The sequence below is a fragment of the Sus scrofa genome, chromosome 7, assembly GCF_054392235.1.
Source record: "Sus scrofa isolate SSC_HxYL_T2T_F1_AM1 chromosome 7, Sscrofa_HxYL_maternal_Yorkshire_Landrace_v2.0, whole genome shotgun sequence".
Lineage (NCBI taxonomy): Eukaryota > Metazoa > Chordata > Mammalia > Artiodactyla > Suidae > Sus > Sus scrofa.
Genome location: NC_139389.1, coordinates 134,753,365 through 134,767,556, shown reverse-complemented (window position 1 = coordinate 134,767,556; position 14,192 = coordinate 134,753,365). Strand labels below are relative to the sequence as shown.

Here is a 14,192-nt window from a genome sequence, read left to right as displayed (position 1 = left end):
CCCACTGCCTTGCAGTGTTGGAAAGCAGTCCTCATGCCTGCTAACTTGGGGGAACGTCGTGGGAGACGCAGGGCTTCCATACTACTGGGCCTGACCCACGTGACCAGATGCCGAGCTGGCAGGGGGCCGTCTCGGCCCCACACTCCACACCCCAACTGAGAGCCCCCATAGCCACCTGCAACATCCGAGCCAGCCGGGCTGTTTACCAGCCCCCGTGTTCCGGAAAAGGGGCTGGATGCTGCTCTTCCACCTGACAGATGAATAAACAGGCTCAGAGAGCCCACAGCCCCACAGCTGATTGAGCGGTCGAAACGGGCCGGGATCCCCCGGGAGAGGCAGGGCCACCTGGCTGGGGCTCTGGACAAAGGCAGCGCCTGAAGGGAAGGGGCTGTCTGTTTGCCCAGTCTGCAGGGCCCAGGACAGGGACGGCAGGCGTGCAGGACCCTCCCCCAGAGCCCAGGGCCACTGCCTGGGGGCCATGCCCGGGGCCTGTGAGTCTGCAATAAAGAAACAAGACTCTTTAGTCAGATTTATTTTCCTCTAATAAGACAGTTTAGCATTTCAAAGTTTTGCATTCTACACTCTTACAAACTTTAGTTATTAGCATCGGAAACACAAAAACATTGCAAGACCTCAAAACACAAATAAATACCAAATAAAACCACACACGATATACAGTAAACACAAATATAAAACATAATAATGCTGTCGGGAAATCAGACATGTTGTTCATCCACAGTAACAACATGATTATTGCTGAGCAATAACTTAGATTTTTGTCTTTTTCTCAGAAGAGCAGGAAAACACGGGACGTGAGTCACTGGTCGCAATCACTTGGACGGTCGAGATGGGTCCTCACAGCGAGCGGTTACTACAGACGCGAGTTTTAACACAGGCAGGTTGAGAAGAGTCAAATGAGAGATTGGCCTTCTTTGGTCTTTGTTTGGGTAACAGAACTGAACGAAGAGGTGTGCCGTCAGAGAAAGAACCGACTCTGGAAACGCTGCCCGGTGTCTCCGAGGAGCGCACACTTCCTTCACCACAGAAGCTGCTCGGCCGTGAGTCCTTCCCCACGGGTGTGATGCTACAGGGGATTCGCAGAGACATCCTTGGGAGTGGCGCCAGCTTTTGCGTTTACCAATTGAGTCGTTGAGTTTGCTGTTGAAGGTTACCGCCCTGGTCTAAGGGGACTGAGTTAGGAGCCGCCACCGCGAATCGCAGGAGTGGAACAGCCGTCCGGGCTTCACCCCTTCCGCACGCGCTCACGAGACAGACTACACACAGCAGCCGCAGCAGAAATGAAAGGCAAGCACTGCTTGGGGCCCCAGCGGGACCGACCACCTGCGGCCCGGGTCTCCCAAGGCCAGAGAAACACCAGGGACACGTCCGGGTCTCCGCCCCCACCGCCTGGCTCCCTGGCGACAACCCGCTCCGCCCGGCAGACAGTAAAGACGACCGGGTCACCTGCCCACAGGGGGCCTCACGCTGAGCTCCTGGGACCTGGACCCTAGTGGACACGCTCTACTTTGGAAAACACAGGACTACCGAGATGTGCGAAGAGCAAACAGGACCATGGTCTCGGGCTGAGAAGTGGACTGGGGGACAGAACCCCCATCGTCACAGAGCAGAGGCGCTCCCAGGACGCCCCCGCTCCCCTCTGCGGCCTGAGCAGTAAGGGTCTGGACTAGAAGTAAAAAAAAAACAGCAGTTGACAGCTCTGCCTGAGCCCTTTCTAGCACTGATGATCACGCAAGCACGGGGACAGGCTGGAGGGTGGAGGTGTGGGCAAGGGGCCCACGAGGGCTCTGACCCCCAGACCAAGCCTGTGGAGCCTGGCAGAGATGCTGGGGCCGGAAAGGCCTGCGTCCAGCACAGGATGACGTCACTCCGGGAAGAAGGTGGGACTGCGCCCCAGGGCGCACTGGGGTCCTGCCTCTCTCCCCGTCCCCGTGGGCTGACCAGGAAAGGCTCCACTTCGGACCCTGTTCTGTTTAAGGGTCCGTTCGGCTGCCCCTTCCTCTGCCTGACGTTGCCCACAGGCTCGGGTGCCAGGCACAGCACCCTCACCGGACCGAGGGTGACTGGCGGCCCCAGGCGGCTCGGGACCCTGGAGCAGATGAGCTGGTTGGGGAGGGGCTGCACCGTCCTGGCCAAGGTGGCCACAGGGCCGGGCGGAGGCCACTGGAGCTGGCCGGGGTCTGAAAGGCCCGGTGGAGTCGGCCACCAGGGAGGGCGGGTCTCCTGCAGCCCACAGTCCTCGGGGCCCAGGACAGGGCGGGCACCGGGAGGTGGGGAAACAGCCGCCTGGCCGAGAGTCTCCCCCTCACCCGGCCGGTGGCTGGGCCCTGGGGCCGGGCTGGGACTTGGGGGGACAGCTGCCCTCACAGAGCCCTCCTTGTCCACCTGCACAGCTGACGCCCCCGACTCGCTCTCTGGGGTCGGCGCCACTCTCCTGGGTCGCATGTCTTCAAACAATTTACACGAACCCCTACTTGTCTCCTTGTCATCTACAAACCAGGAAACTGAAACCCTAACCTGTAAAAAAGGCCCAGGTGAGCCGCTCCGGCCGCCCTGGCCCTGTCTTGCAGGCCGGGCCCCGCTGGCCATTGCGCCGGCCCGCCGCGTCCAGAGCTGCAGGGCAGGTGGGCCAGGTCTGGTTGTCACTCCCGGGACAGGCGACAGCCACCTCAGCACAGGACCTGGTGCGGCTCCTCTAAAGGACTGGGAGTTTGTTCTGTGGGGAGTCTGTCCTGTTCAGTCAATGGGAAAAGCACAGCCACGCACCGCGTCTGACTCCGGCCCTGTCGCTGGGGCCCCGGCAGAGAGAGGCCGGCCCGGCGGCGAGCACCGAACGTCAGGATGGACTGTGCAAGCTCGCGTGCGCGAGTGGCAGGTGCACACGGAGTGGCCAAAGGGCCTGCGACCCCACACGCCACCAACCGTCACCAGCAACCTTCACCGAGCCACAGTGTGAAGCTCTCGCCACCGCCGCACCCAAGCCAGCCACTCGGGTCCCCGGGGGCAGCCAGGACTCCCGGTGCCTCCCACCAGGAGGAGCCACTGGTGAAGTCCCCAGGGCCCCCCGGCCGGCCGCCCCCAGCAGGACTTCAGCCCAGGGGAGGGGAGCTGCTTTTTTTGCCAGACCAAGATGCCGCTCATCCCAAAAGCATTAGCAGCGTCCGTGCTTTCTGGAGGGGAGGACGTGGCGGGGGGTCCCTGCTGGTAACCCCTGGCTCAGGAAAGCCACCCGAGGCGGGGAAGGGCCTGCCGGGCGTCCCCCCTCCCTGGGCCTCTGGGCAGAACCAGGTCAAGGCCTGGAGGAGGTCGGGCACCTTCGAGGACACAGGGGTCCCGCAGCACCCACAGGAGGTCCTCGTTGAGTGGGGACACGCAACTCTGTACTGGGCAGAACCCACGACCCCGGTTCGCCGCCACAGCCAGCCCCGGGCAGCGGGGAAAGGGAAGATGAAGACAACTGAGCATTTTATCTGCCAAAGGGCACAGCAGAGGTGCTCGGACCTGGTGAGGTCACTTATGGAGGCTCTCGACAGTGTGGAGAGGGGCGCTTCCAGCAGGCACCGGGGCGAAGGCACACCCAGGGCAGGTGGCAGCACCAGAGACACGGGGGCCACCGGGCACCACCCAGCCGCGGGGAGCCCGGAGGCAGGCAGTCTGAGGTGCGCGGCCCAGCTGGCCAATCGTGGGCGCGTCTTTTGGGTGAGTGGCACAGATGCGGCGGTTCACACACATTGGTTTTGCCGAAGAAGCACCCGTCACGTGTAGCACCCATCAGTGGTAAGAGCACCCATGAGGCGTGGTGCATAGCAGGGGCACAGGAGCAGGGCCCCGCTTCTGTCACAGTTGGACCATTGAGAGAAGGTAAACGGGTGAGAACAGCCGTCCGGGCAGGTGCAGGCTGCACGGCAGACCCGAGACCACCCCTCCCAAGAGAGGGGCAGCTCCGGGCCGCCTGCCGGTCAGCCTGGGTGGCCCCCGGGGGGGGTCTCTGGAATGCTCGGGGGCGCTGCTTTGGACGGCGTGGCGCCGCAGCCCAGGGACTCGGAGGGGCGCCGCTTCCGCCCCACTCCCTGCTCCTGCCTGCGCTTGGACCAGGCGGCTCACTCTGGGGGCCTAGAGATTGGGAATCTGTGATAATTAAGCAGTGGAGGCTCCGGAAGCCGAGGACAGGGCCCGGCCTCGTCCGCAGGAGCAGGGCCCAGTGAGGGCCCTGGAAGAGGCAACGGTCTAGCGGTCAAGAGGAAAGTCTGGTTGCACAATCACCTTCTGGAATCACGGGGAGCACAGAGCTGGGGTCAAGAAGCAGCATGTCACAGCTAAGGCACATGTACAGCACGCCACCCCCCACCCCCACGCAAAGGTTAACAAATGCAGCAACGGGACAGGATGAAGAAACGCATCTGCTGTGGCCTCCTTCAGCACAAGTCAGCTGCCCACCCCGGACACGGGACACGGAAGGTCGGTGTTGTCAGCATAGAGCGCTTGTCTGAACACATGGGGCAGAATTTTAAAAACCTAGAGGATTTTGTTTAGAACTCCAAAGTTCAACTAATGCCCTATTTTAGGGTGAAAACAAGTATAAATCTGAAAATGATGCACAGCATCCATGAGCAATTCTCCTTTCATAGTAATTTTGCAGTAGTGTCATTAACTACGACAGATAGTGAAGGTTCACATTTCTAACGAGAAATAACGACGGGTTGAATATTCTCTTTCCTATCACAAGTGATAACCAGTGTTTGATATTTTACATTTTCTTCCAAGAAATATCAGTCTGTCAACGTTTTAAAATAAAATGTTTGCAGTAACAATTATCTTAGAACTTTAAATTAAAAAATGATTCTGAATTTAGAGACTTTCAAAAAAGACCTAAGTGTAACGTCAGGGTCCTCTGACAAACAAATTATTAAAACAGAGACCAGATGAGGCCTTAAAAATAGACAATGTACTATATTTGAAACAAGACTGTACTCTTGAATTTTTGAATATATCAGAATTGCATTATTATTTCATAAATTCTTCTTTTACTTAACATGCTGACACGTCCAGCTGTCCCCAGGTGTGTGTGTGTGTGTATGTGTGTGTGTGTGTGTGTGTGTGTGCGCGTTCTTTTTTTGGTGTTCAAGTTTAAGGAAGAAAAATCATGGTTCTTTTGTTTAGCATATATGTTTTCCACCTTAATTAATTAACTAGATCTTTAAAAATGAAAATGAAACCCTTCTCTGACAGCAGTATCTGTCTCGGCGAAGGACAAATACCTCTTCAGAGCGAAGGGCTGCGAGTCTGTTAGAAAGCGTGTCGAGTAGGTCCTCACGTGTGGCTCCTCTCGCCGGCCCGAGGCCGCCTTCCGCCGCTTCCTCCGTCCACAAGGTCCTTTTCCGAGCGCGAGGACCTCGGTGGAGACAGTCGGTTCAAACCCCCAGAGGAGTTGCCTTCTGCTCAATCCACCTCCCCAGGACTGGTCAGGGGTCAGGCAGATCCGAAGTATCCACTATGACTTTAATAAAAATGGTATCGTCTTTAATATATGTCCCATTTTCTAGCACAGTCTGGGCCACAAAGACTGGGCAGCCAGAGGCAATATTCATCTCCCCCGTGGGTTTCTTGAAGCTGCTGCTGTTGGGGTCCGGCTTGAAGGCGTCTCCCAGATGCCGCCGGGAGGACCCCTGATCCATCAGCATGAGCGTCACTTTCTGCTTGAACGGCCAGGGGAGCAGAGCGTCGTACTCCCCACGCATGATGACAAAAAACAGCGACAGGTGTGTGCCCTTGCCCATGCCGTCCCCGTTCAGGTAGACCCTGGCGCACATCTTGTAGCCAAAGTAGCCGGTGTAGAAGGGCTGGCTGTAGAGGGACAGCGTCTTCCCCATGACGGCCTCCTGCTTCCGCCGCTTGTAGTCCCGGATCTTCCAGATCAGCACGCCGTTGTAGCTGGCGGTCTCCAGGACCTGGAACCGCAGGTCCATGTCGGCCAGCCGGATGTCGTGGACACTGAGCATCTGGTCGTGCCGGCTCAGCTGGGACTCCAGCAGGCCTGGGCAGGCAGGAGAGACGGGTGCGGAGACACGTGACTATCACGGAGGCAGAAGCATCTGAGCTAAGCGGCCTAGAGGCACTGTAGCTGCTGGGGGCAGGGAAGAGGGGCCGCAGACCCCCAGCACCCACGGCCACAGCCTGCTGAGGGGGGATACCCGGCTGACTCAGGCCTGGGTGTCACGGGCCCCCCCGAGGCAGGTTCCAGACGGGGAGCCGTCCCCTGAGGCCCCTTGGGACCCGGCCTCCAGCCTCCATGCGAGGAGCCATCTGCAGAGTTTGAGCCGTCGCCCCGCACGCCACGGCCTCGGGCGGCTTAATCCAGCCTGCCTGCAGCACCTAATCCTTGTTCTTTCTCCCTCTTAATCCTTTCCATGCGAACACTCAGAATAGTCCCTCAGTCCCTACAGCAGCGGCCGCAGGAGCTTCTGGTGTCAGAAGCAGGCCGCTGGGCGGGCCAGGTCTTCCGCCTCACCCGCTGGTCACCCTCTGGGACCTTTGTGAGTAGTGGGGACACCCCACCCAGCAGGCCCCGCCCTCCACCCGGGTCTGCCCCATACCTGTGCTCTGCCACACTGGCCTCGCCCGCCTGGAGGGGACAAGCCTACGTGGGAAATGTCCCCGTCTCTGCCAAAGGCATCTCGGCAGCAAGTGCCCGACCTGACGGCGCAGGGTCTGGAGCCGGGGAGCACAGCCCACGCGCCACTCACCTCAGCGTCTGGCCACGCTGCCAACCTGGGGTCCTGGGACCCGGCCAGGCGCCCAGGAGGAGCCAAGACACGTGGCGCCCGTCCCAGGCCCGCCCCGATCCGCACGCCTCCTGCCGGCCCGCCTGCCTCACCTGTGTTGCGAGCCGCCTGGCCCGCGCTTTTGTCCACGCTTTCCAGCTCGGTCACCCGGTTCTGCAGGGACTCCACGCTGCTCTTCATGCTGTCTGCCTCCTCCCAGTTCTGCCGGAAGGGACGGATCTCCTTGTCGAGCTCTTTCAGTTTCTCTGCTTGGCTGTCTATGACTCGCTTCCAAATCAAAGGGTCAGAAAGGCAACACACAGTCAGAACTCTCCGAAAATGCGGCACCACGGCCATCAAATACCCGCGAGTCAGGAGCAGAGCAGGGTCACAAGGCCCGCTGCCCCACACCAGCCTTCACAGGGCATCATATCCAGGGCACACAGGCATCTCGGGGGACACAGGTACAGAGGTCCCCAGTTCCCAGGAAGGACTGAGAGGCCCCACCCACCGCCTGCGGCGCCCTCAGCCCCCACACTGCTCTGTGCCAGCCTCTCTCTTCAGGACACTGGAGTCACGCCCACTGGCCCTTCTCAAGGCCTCTATCCCCAACAGGGCTGAGCACCAGCTGGGGCCAAGCTATGTGAGCTTCCTACCCGCGGCTTGGTCTAGGGCCAGAGGGGCCACCCTATCCCTGCGGGGGCAGAGGGCATTCCAGAACCCCGCCTGTGTCCCAGGGTAGCGCTGCCACCACGCTGCCACCTGCTCCAGAGCCCTGGCTGTCTGTGCAGGATGGCGGCAGGTCTTCATGAAGGCCCCGGGGGCCTACGAGAGGGCTCTGTTCCCTCCACGGCACCCAGCTCAGTGTCCTGTGGCCATCGGGGGGCAGAGGGTCCTGCTGACAAACACGCGGCTGTCGACAGGGAGGCTCGATTTAAATGAGTCAGAAGCCCGTTTCCCAGAAGCCCGAGGCCAGCCCATCCGTATGAGTCCCGGGGGGCGGGACTGGGGCCGGTCTGTGGGAAGGGCTGGCCTGCCCGCAGGTCAGACGACCCAGCGGGTCTTCACTACTAAAGAGGACCCGCGTCTTTGAAATCAAGCTCCCGAAGGCTGAGCGGCTGCAGGCCTGGCAGCGGAGCGTCCCGAGCGCCTGCTGAGGGCACTTCTGCTTCTGGGCCTATTTTTAAACTTCTAGGTTTCAGCACCTTTGCTGGTTCTCAGTAACCGTGAAGGAACAAACAGAGGCTTGGGTTACTTTTTGGGGATAAAAGTACAGTGTTGATCTTCCTCCTCTTTCCAAGAAACCCTGATATTAGCTAACATTTGAAAAGTAACGCTGATTTCTCCAAAGACTGCTGCTTGCTACACTGACTTACCTCATTTTTAAATACCGACGACTAAGGCATGGTTATTAGCTCACAAAGTCTATTTTCTGGGGACAATGAAACTGATATTAACAGACACCCGAACCTGTAATGTATTCCTACTGAGTATCTGTAACTGTTCTTTCATCCTCTACTTACTCAAATGACAAAGTGACAAACCAGGCTGAGGGGGACACTATTGAACACACGAGGGCAGTTAATGAAAAGGCACCCGATCAGTGGCCGGTCTGAGGGATGGCCCTGCGTGACTGGTGGACCCTGGAGTGAGCCACGGGCCGCAGGACAGCCCGGGACAGGCCATCCCTCACCCCGAGACAGGTGACACATGAGGGCAGCGGTGTGAAGCGGTGAGGGGCTCCCGGGAGCAGAGCCCAGGAGTCTGAGGCGACAGCGGGACCAAGAACACAGTCAGGAGGGCGCACTCGCGGCAAGGGGAGGTTCTGCTGTCACCTGGGAAAGCGGTGCAGGGTCAGGGCAGAGCGGTGGCCTCCACCAGCCCCTGTGAGATGCAGCAAGCCCACGTCCTTCCCCAAGCAGGGGAGCGCCTCCAGAAAAACCCGCCTTAAAGCCAAGTGAGGATTTTCTTAGCAGAAAGGATTCAGGAGCTGAGCTGGATGGCACAGACCACACACTATGGGAATACGCCCTAATCACAGGATGGCTCAGGCATCACTCTGTCTGTCTCAGGCTCGTGCCCCTCAGGGCTGAAGTTGCCGTGTGTTGCCTCACACCATGCAGTCACCGAGCCAATGCGATGGGGTCCCGTGGACAGAGCTCACTCCAGCCCCAAGACCCTCCGACTGCAGGACGACTGTTCATGTGGCTCCTACTGACCACATCTAGGCTGCTTCTGCCCCCCAGCCCCCCCATTTTTTGCCGCCCCAGGTCACATGGAGTTCCTGGGCCAGGGATCAGTTCCAAGCCGCAGTCTCAACCTGAGCTGAAGCTGCAGCAAAGCTGGATCCTCAAGCCACTGTGCCGGCCCGGGGATCGAACCTGCGTCCCAGTGCTCCCAAGACGCCACCAATCCCATTGCGTCACAGTGGGAGCTCCTAGGCTGTCTTTTTAATTAAGAAGAAACGTGTCCTTTACAAAGTAAAACAGTAAGAAGCTACCTTCCTCGGGCGGCAAGAGCAAACGCTCTGCCTGCATCGTGTCTGCCTACTGTGGGGACTCCTGTGTGGCCCTGTCCTGCTCAGGATCTAGGGTCTGCTCGAGACACAGGGAAGGAGAGGACAGAGCTCCACAGGTCTGTCAGCAGCAGGGTGGCTCACCACACAGGGCTGGGGGGGCACCGAGGAGGCTGGGGGGGCTTCCGGGAGGAGGTGGCTTTTCGCTGACATCTGTATTGTATGAGGAGGAGCAGAGTCAGGACAGGGAGATGAGGGAAGAGGAGGTCCGGCTGCCTCGCAGTATTTTATGTGACCTTGTACTTTCTGGCTTGATTCAGTACTTGCAATTTGTATCTTTTCTACTCAATTTAATGTCTCATGTTTTTCCTCGTCTCTGGACAACCAGGAAATTTAATACAATGAAACTAAGTTAAATCCCTATGCAATTCAAGGCACTGTAACTCATCTCAATGTTAAAATGGGCAGAAAGATATTCTTGGTGGTACAACAGAAACCCAACTAGCATCCATGAGGTTGTGAGTTCGATCCCTGACCTCGCTCAGTGGGTTAAGGATCCGGTGTTGCTGTGAGCTGTGGTGTAGGTCACAGACACGGCTCGGATCCCTAGTTGCTGTGGCTCTGGTGTAGGTTGGCAGCTGCAGCTCCGATTGGACCCTTAACCTGGGAACCTCCATATGCTGTGGGTACGGCCCTAAAAAGCAAAAAAAAAAAAAAAAAGAAAGAAAGAAACATCTTCTCTTCCAGATACTTTTGGGGAGCACCGGAAGACCGTTTTGGAAATGTGCTCCACACGGGGTCCACAGGGAAGGGCCCCGAGGGCAGGCGGATGTGAAGACAGCGCCCAGGACAGCGCCGCCAAACAAGCACACGGTGACAGAAGCGAGGAGCCAGATTCCATCAGGCCGATCCCCACACCACAGCCCTCGGGGCAGCGGAGTTGGTGGGCTTGAGCGGAGGCGGCTCGGGACCACCGCCCACCACGGAGAAGCAGTGACAGCAGCGGATTCAACACAGGATCGTCTGGCCTCAGTTCACTTTGGGAAGTGAAACCTCACACACGACTACTCAGGAACAATACGAAATCTTTAATAACAAAAACAGCTAACCTAAAAACATGTGCCTTGCATCTTACGTCGCCGATAATGAATAAATGGCACAGGGGAGAGGTGACGTGACGGGGCCTGCCCTCCGGGAGGGGGCGGAGCGGCGCCTGCGGCCTCGCAGATGGGCTCCGGGGCCAGGATGCCTCTCCCCTGCTTCCCTTAGGCCAGAGAAACCAGCTGCCTTGTCTGACAAAGGGCAGGGTTTCTGCTGAAATCACCTCCCTGAGAAGGTCCCAGAAACACGAATGCGTCCCCCTTATGCAGGCACAATCTTCCGCTTCTTACCTGTAAGTGAAGTATTTTGGACTCGTTATTTCGCAGCATTTCCTTCTGTCTCTCGATTTCAATTTCAAAGCTACAGATCTGGTTGTGCAAACTCTGTATGCTCTTGTTTTTTTCTACACTTTCATTCTGCAGCAAGGAAACCTGAAAAAGAAAGTCTTCAATTAAGCAAACAGCAAGTGGTTTTAATGTTCATTAGCAACAATTACAATGCTGGCAACTAAAAGCCACTCCCCAGCTCCGACCAGGAAACACAGTAGGAAACACATGATCGCATCTCACCTTGCTTGTACGCGCACTTGCGTACGTGTGTACATGCTGAAAAACGGTCACAAAACCAAGTTCTTGCCGTAATCACTCAAAATGCGCCCGAATATTTCCTATTTTATTCTATTTTACTTTAAAGAATGATAGTTGCAAGCCATTCAATTATTTCCCACCCACCAGGCGCCCCTGAAAAGCTCTCAGCATAAGGAGGAAGCAGGCCAGAGCAGTCCCTCGCGGGCTCACTGGTCCTGGGCAGCCGGCAGACATGAGCTGCGGGCCTGGGTTGCAGGCCTTCCACAAAGCTCAGCACATCCACCAGTAGTGCCACGGTGGTCCAAGGACTCTTCAAAATTGGACTTTCTCAAAATTCCCCTCTGAAAAATAATTAGCTCCCCAGAACCAATTTACACTGGTCTTAAAAGCCCCCGGGGCGAGGCTTCGAGGGCGATCCTACGAGGCCTCCTTGCAGGGCTTCACGAAGACAAGGCCTCCTTGCAGGGCTTCACGAAGGCACTGCAGGCCTTGGAAAGGCTCCCCCTGCCAACAGCTGTCTCTGTCTCTGTGCGGCTGCCACTCGGGAAGACGGTGAGCTCCGTGACTCATGGACATGTCGCACGGCCGCTCAGAGGTGCTGCTCTGACCCCTCCCCACCTGAGGACCAGGTGACAACCCAAAGGCACTAGGACAAATCCGGATTCCTGACCCTGCCTTCTGAAGAAGACCAGTACTCAGGATGCTCAGCCCCTGGGGGCGACTGGGAAGGAACAGAAAACTTGCAGCACAGACTTCGCTGCCCCAGGGCCTCACCTGGCACAAAAGGACACGGCCCCTTGATTCTAACGTCTCACAGAACCTCCTAACGTGACCAGCCTGCACACACCCAGACGGGCCCAGGCCGCAGCCGTGGTGCTTGTGCTTTTGCTAAAGTGACAACTCACTCATTCCCATCTGTCAATGGTGGACACAATTCCCAGGCTCCTTATTCCCACACCCCAAAGACAGAGATCAAGCACCACCAGCCCTTTGGATAAAAGTCTCAGGAGCAGCTCCAAAACCAACAGCAGGCTCTTGGTGCGCACATCAGGCTACCTGAGGATGAGCGGATGAACGGCACGTTAGCAGTCGCACCTCATGTCACAGGAAACTCGGCGTCTCATTGAGGGGCTCCCCTAAACTGTCTCTATTTATTTACGTTTCAATCCAAGAGCCCACCTGGCGCCGACAGTCCCTGTTTTCACCCGCCGGGCAGGGGGACCGCATAGCACGTCCATCTGGTGGGTGTGTTTCCCAGAAGCAGAGTGCGACATCCACACAGCAGGTGAAAACAGGGGCCCCTGTGCTTCCTGACCCAGCCTGCTCTGCGGGCTCCCACACTGCCCTCAGACGGCGGCTTTCCTAAAACAGAGGATGGGTGTTTTACAGCCTGGGTGTCACAAAACCATTTTTCTTTAGTTTGATTTACTTTGACTGTGAATGTAACAGGCAGTTTTTCTGAACCAACTGGAAAGTTCTAGTTCCTATTATAGATGAAGAAGATAACTCAGGAGATTCCAACCAAATAATTCCACAATGAGAAATAAACTCCCACTTTAAGAAAATACAGAACTTACACTCACTGTTCGGTTTTTGCTCTTGGGCCCGGTCAAAAGGAGACACCTTCTCGTGAACATCAACGAGGGGGCACAGAGCTGAGGCTTGGGGGGCCCTCCTGAGGGGTGGATCAGGAGAGGCTACTCACGGAGCGACACCGAGAGGGCAGACGTTTCAAACCTGTGGTGGCAGCGAGAACCTGCTGCGGGGCGGGGGCGCGGGGGCCGGCCGTTCTGCTGTGCCCTGGGGTTTCTAACCATGCAAACTTGTGCTCTGTCGGGGCAGGGGCGGGGGGACAACACATGTGACGGGTGGGGAGGCAGGAGCCACATGGTGACAGCACCACCCACAACCATGCACCTCAGACCCACTCACTGTCCTGCAACTAGCATGGCTGGAACCAAACCAATTCACTGTAAGTGAAGATCAACTGAGAAGGCAGATCAACGAGAACCAGCATCTACGAGGGACAAAACCCCTGAGATCTGGGCCTGTGATTTTAAAAAGGCAGAAAGAGAACACACTCTTCCAAAAGAGGGAAGAAGAGGTCCACGGGTCAGCCGTCACTGAGCGCGGAGCCACCGCGTGCTCCTGGGGGATGGTGAACCGTCCCGGAACACAGCTCCCTCCCGCCGCACAGAAGCCCTCCCGCACCACCGTGCACTCGGTGCACCACCGTGCACTCGGCACGCAGAGCCCCGCTTTGCTTACCCTCTGAGCTTAAGCACTTAGGTGAGAGAAACTATTTTATGCCAGATTTTTTTTTTTTTTTTTTTTGGTCTCTTTGTCTTTTCTAGGGCCACTCCTGCGGCAGATGGATCTTCCCAGGCTAGGGGTCCAATCGGAGTTGTAGCCACCTTCCTACACCAGAGCCACAGCCATGCGGGATCCGAGCCGCATCTGCAACCTACACCACAGCTCAGGGCAACGCCGGATCCTTAACCTACTGAGCAAGGCCAGGGATCAAACCCACAACCTCATGGTTCCTAGTCGGATTCGTTAACCACTGCGCCACGACGGGAACTCCTATGCCAGATTTAATAAACACCTTTTGATTGAAAGCTTTAGATTCTTTCCAGCACATTTACATTTTAAATTACTTGGATTTAATACTCAAAACAAGATATTCAAATCTTTACAAATCTTTAGTAAGGAAAATATCAACTCGCCTGGCTGTCATCTGCCCTCGTCCCCTCCGACCACCATAAGTTCTCAACAGATGCCTGCTGCATATCAACTTAAGCGCTTATTTCTGCATAGGAGCCACAGGCCACGATAGGAGGCCCGACAACCTTGTCTATCAAGTCTTAGAGGCGTCCGTCTTTTTCTCACGGAAGAAGGACCGGCTGAGCTGAGTGCCCCAGGAAGGAGCATCATGCAGACAGGGCTGCCAAGGAGTCCAGACCCCCCGCTGAGGACCTTGAGGGGACGCCCAGGAGCACGAGTGTGTCCAGGAAGGGGGTGCGCGGTACCCACACTTCGCACACCACTGGCTGAGAAATTCAACAGCAACACCAGTGATGAGGACGCGTCTTTCCCTGCTTGCCACTTAGAAGGCGGGCGGCAAGGCAGGGCAGATGGTAACCTCCCAGGACGGGGGTTGGCAGGCCTTCTCCGTAAGGAGCCCGTGGGTAATCCTTGAGGCTGCACAGG

At 57.2% G+C, this 14,192-nt stretch overlaps 1 protein-coding gene across 15 annotated transcripts in view; it reads right to left on the bottom strand.

Annotated features, from left to right (window-relative positions):
• Positions 1 to 519: 519 nt before the first annotated feature.
• TRAF3 (TNF receptor associated factor 3) overlaps positions 520 to 14,192 on the bottom strand; it is a 115,526-nt gene continuing 101,853 nt past the window's right edge. For all 15 annotated transcript variants that reach the window (XM_084970233.1, XM_084970236.1, XM_084970240.1 and 12 more), the window contains 3 exons: positions 10,686 to 10,826; positions 6,893 to 7,067; positions 520 to 6,052 (listed from right to left, as the gene is read on the bottom strand). In XM_084970233.1, the coding sequence (XP_084826359.1) occupies positions 5,481 to 6,052; positions 6,893 to 7,067; positions 10,686 to 10,826 (888 nt within the window). In that variant the 3' untranslated portion in view covers positions 520 to 5,480. The remainder of the gene's footprint in view (positions 6,053 to 6,892; positions 7,068 to 10,685; positions 10,827 to 14,192) is intronic.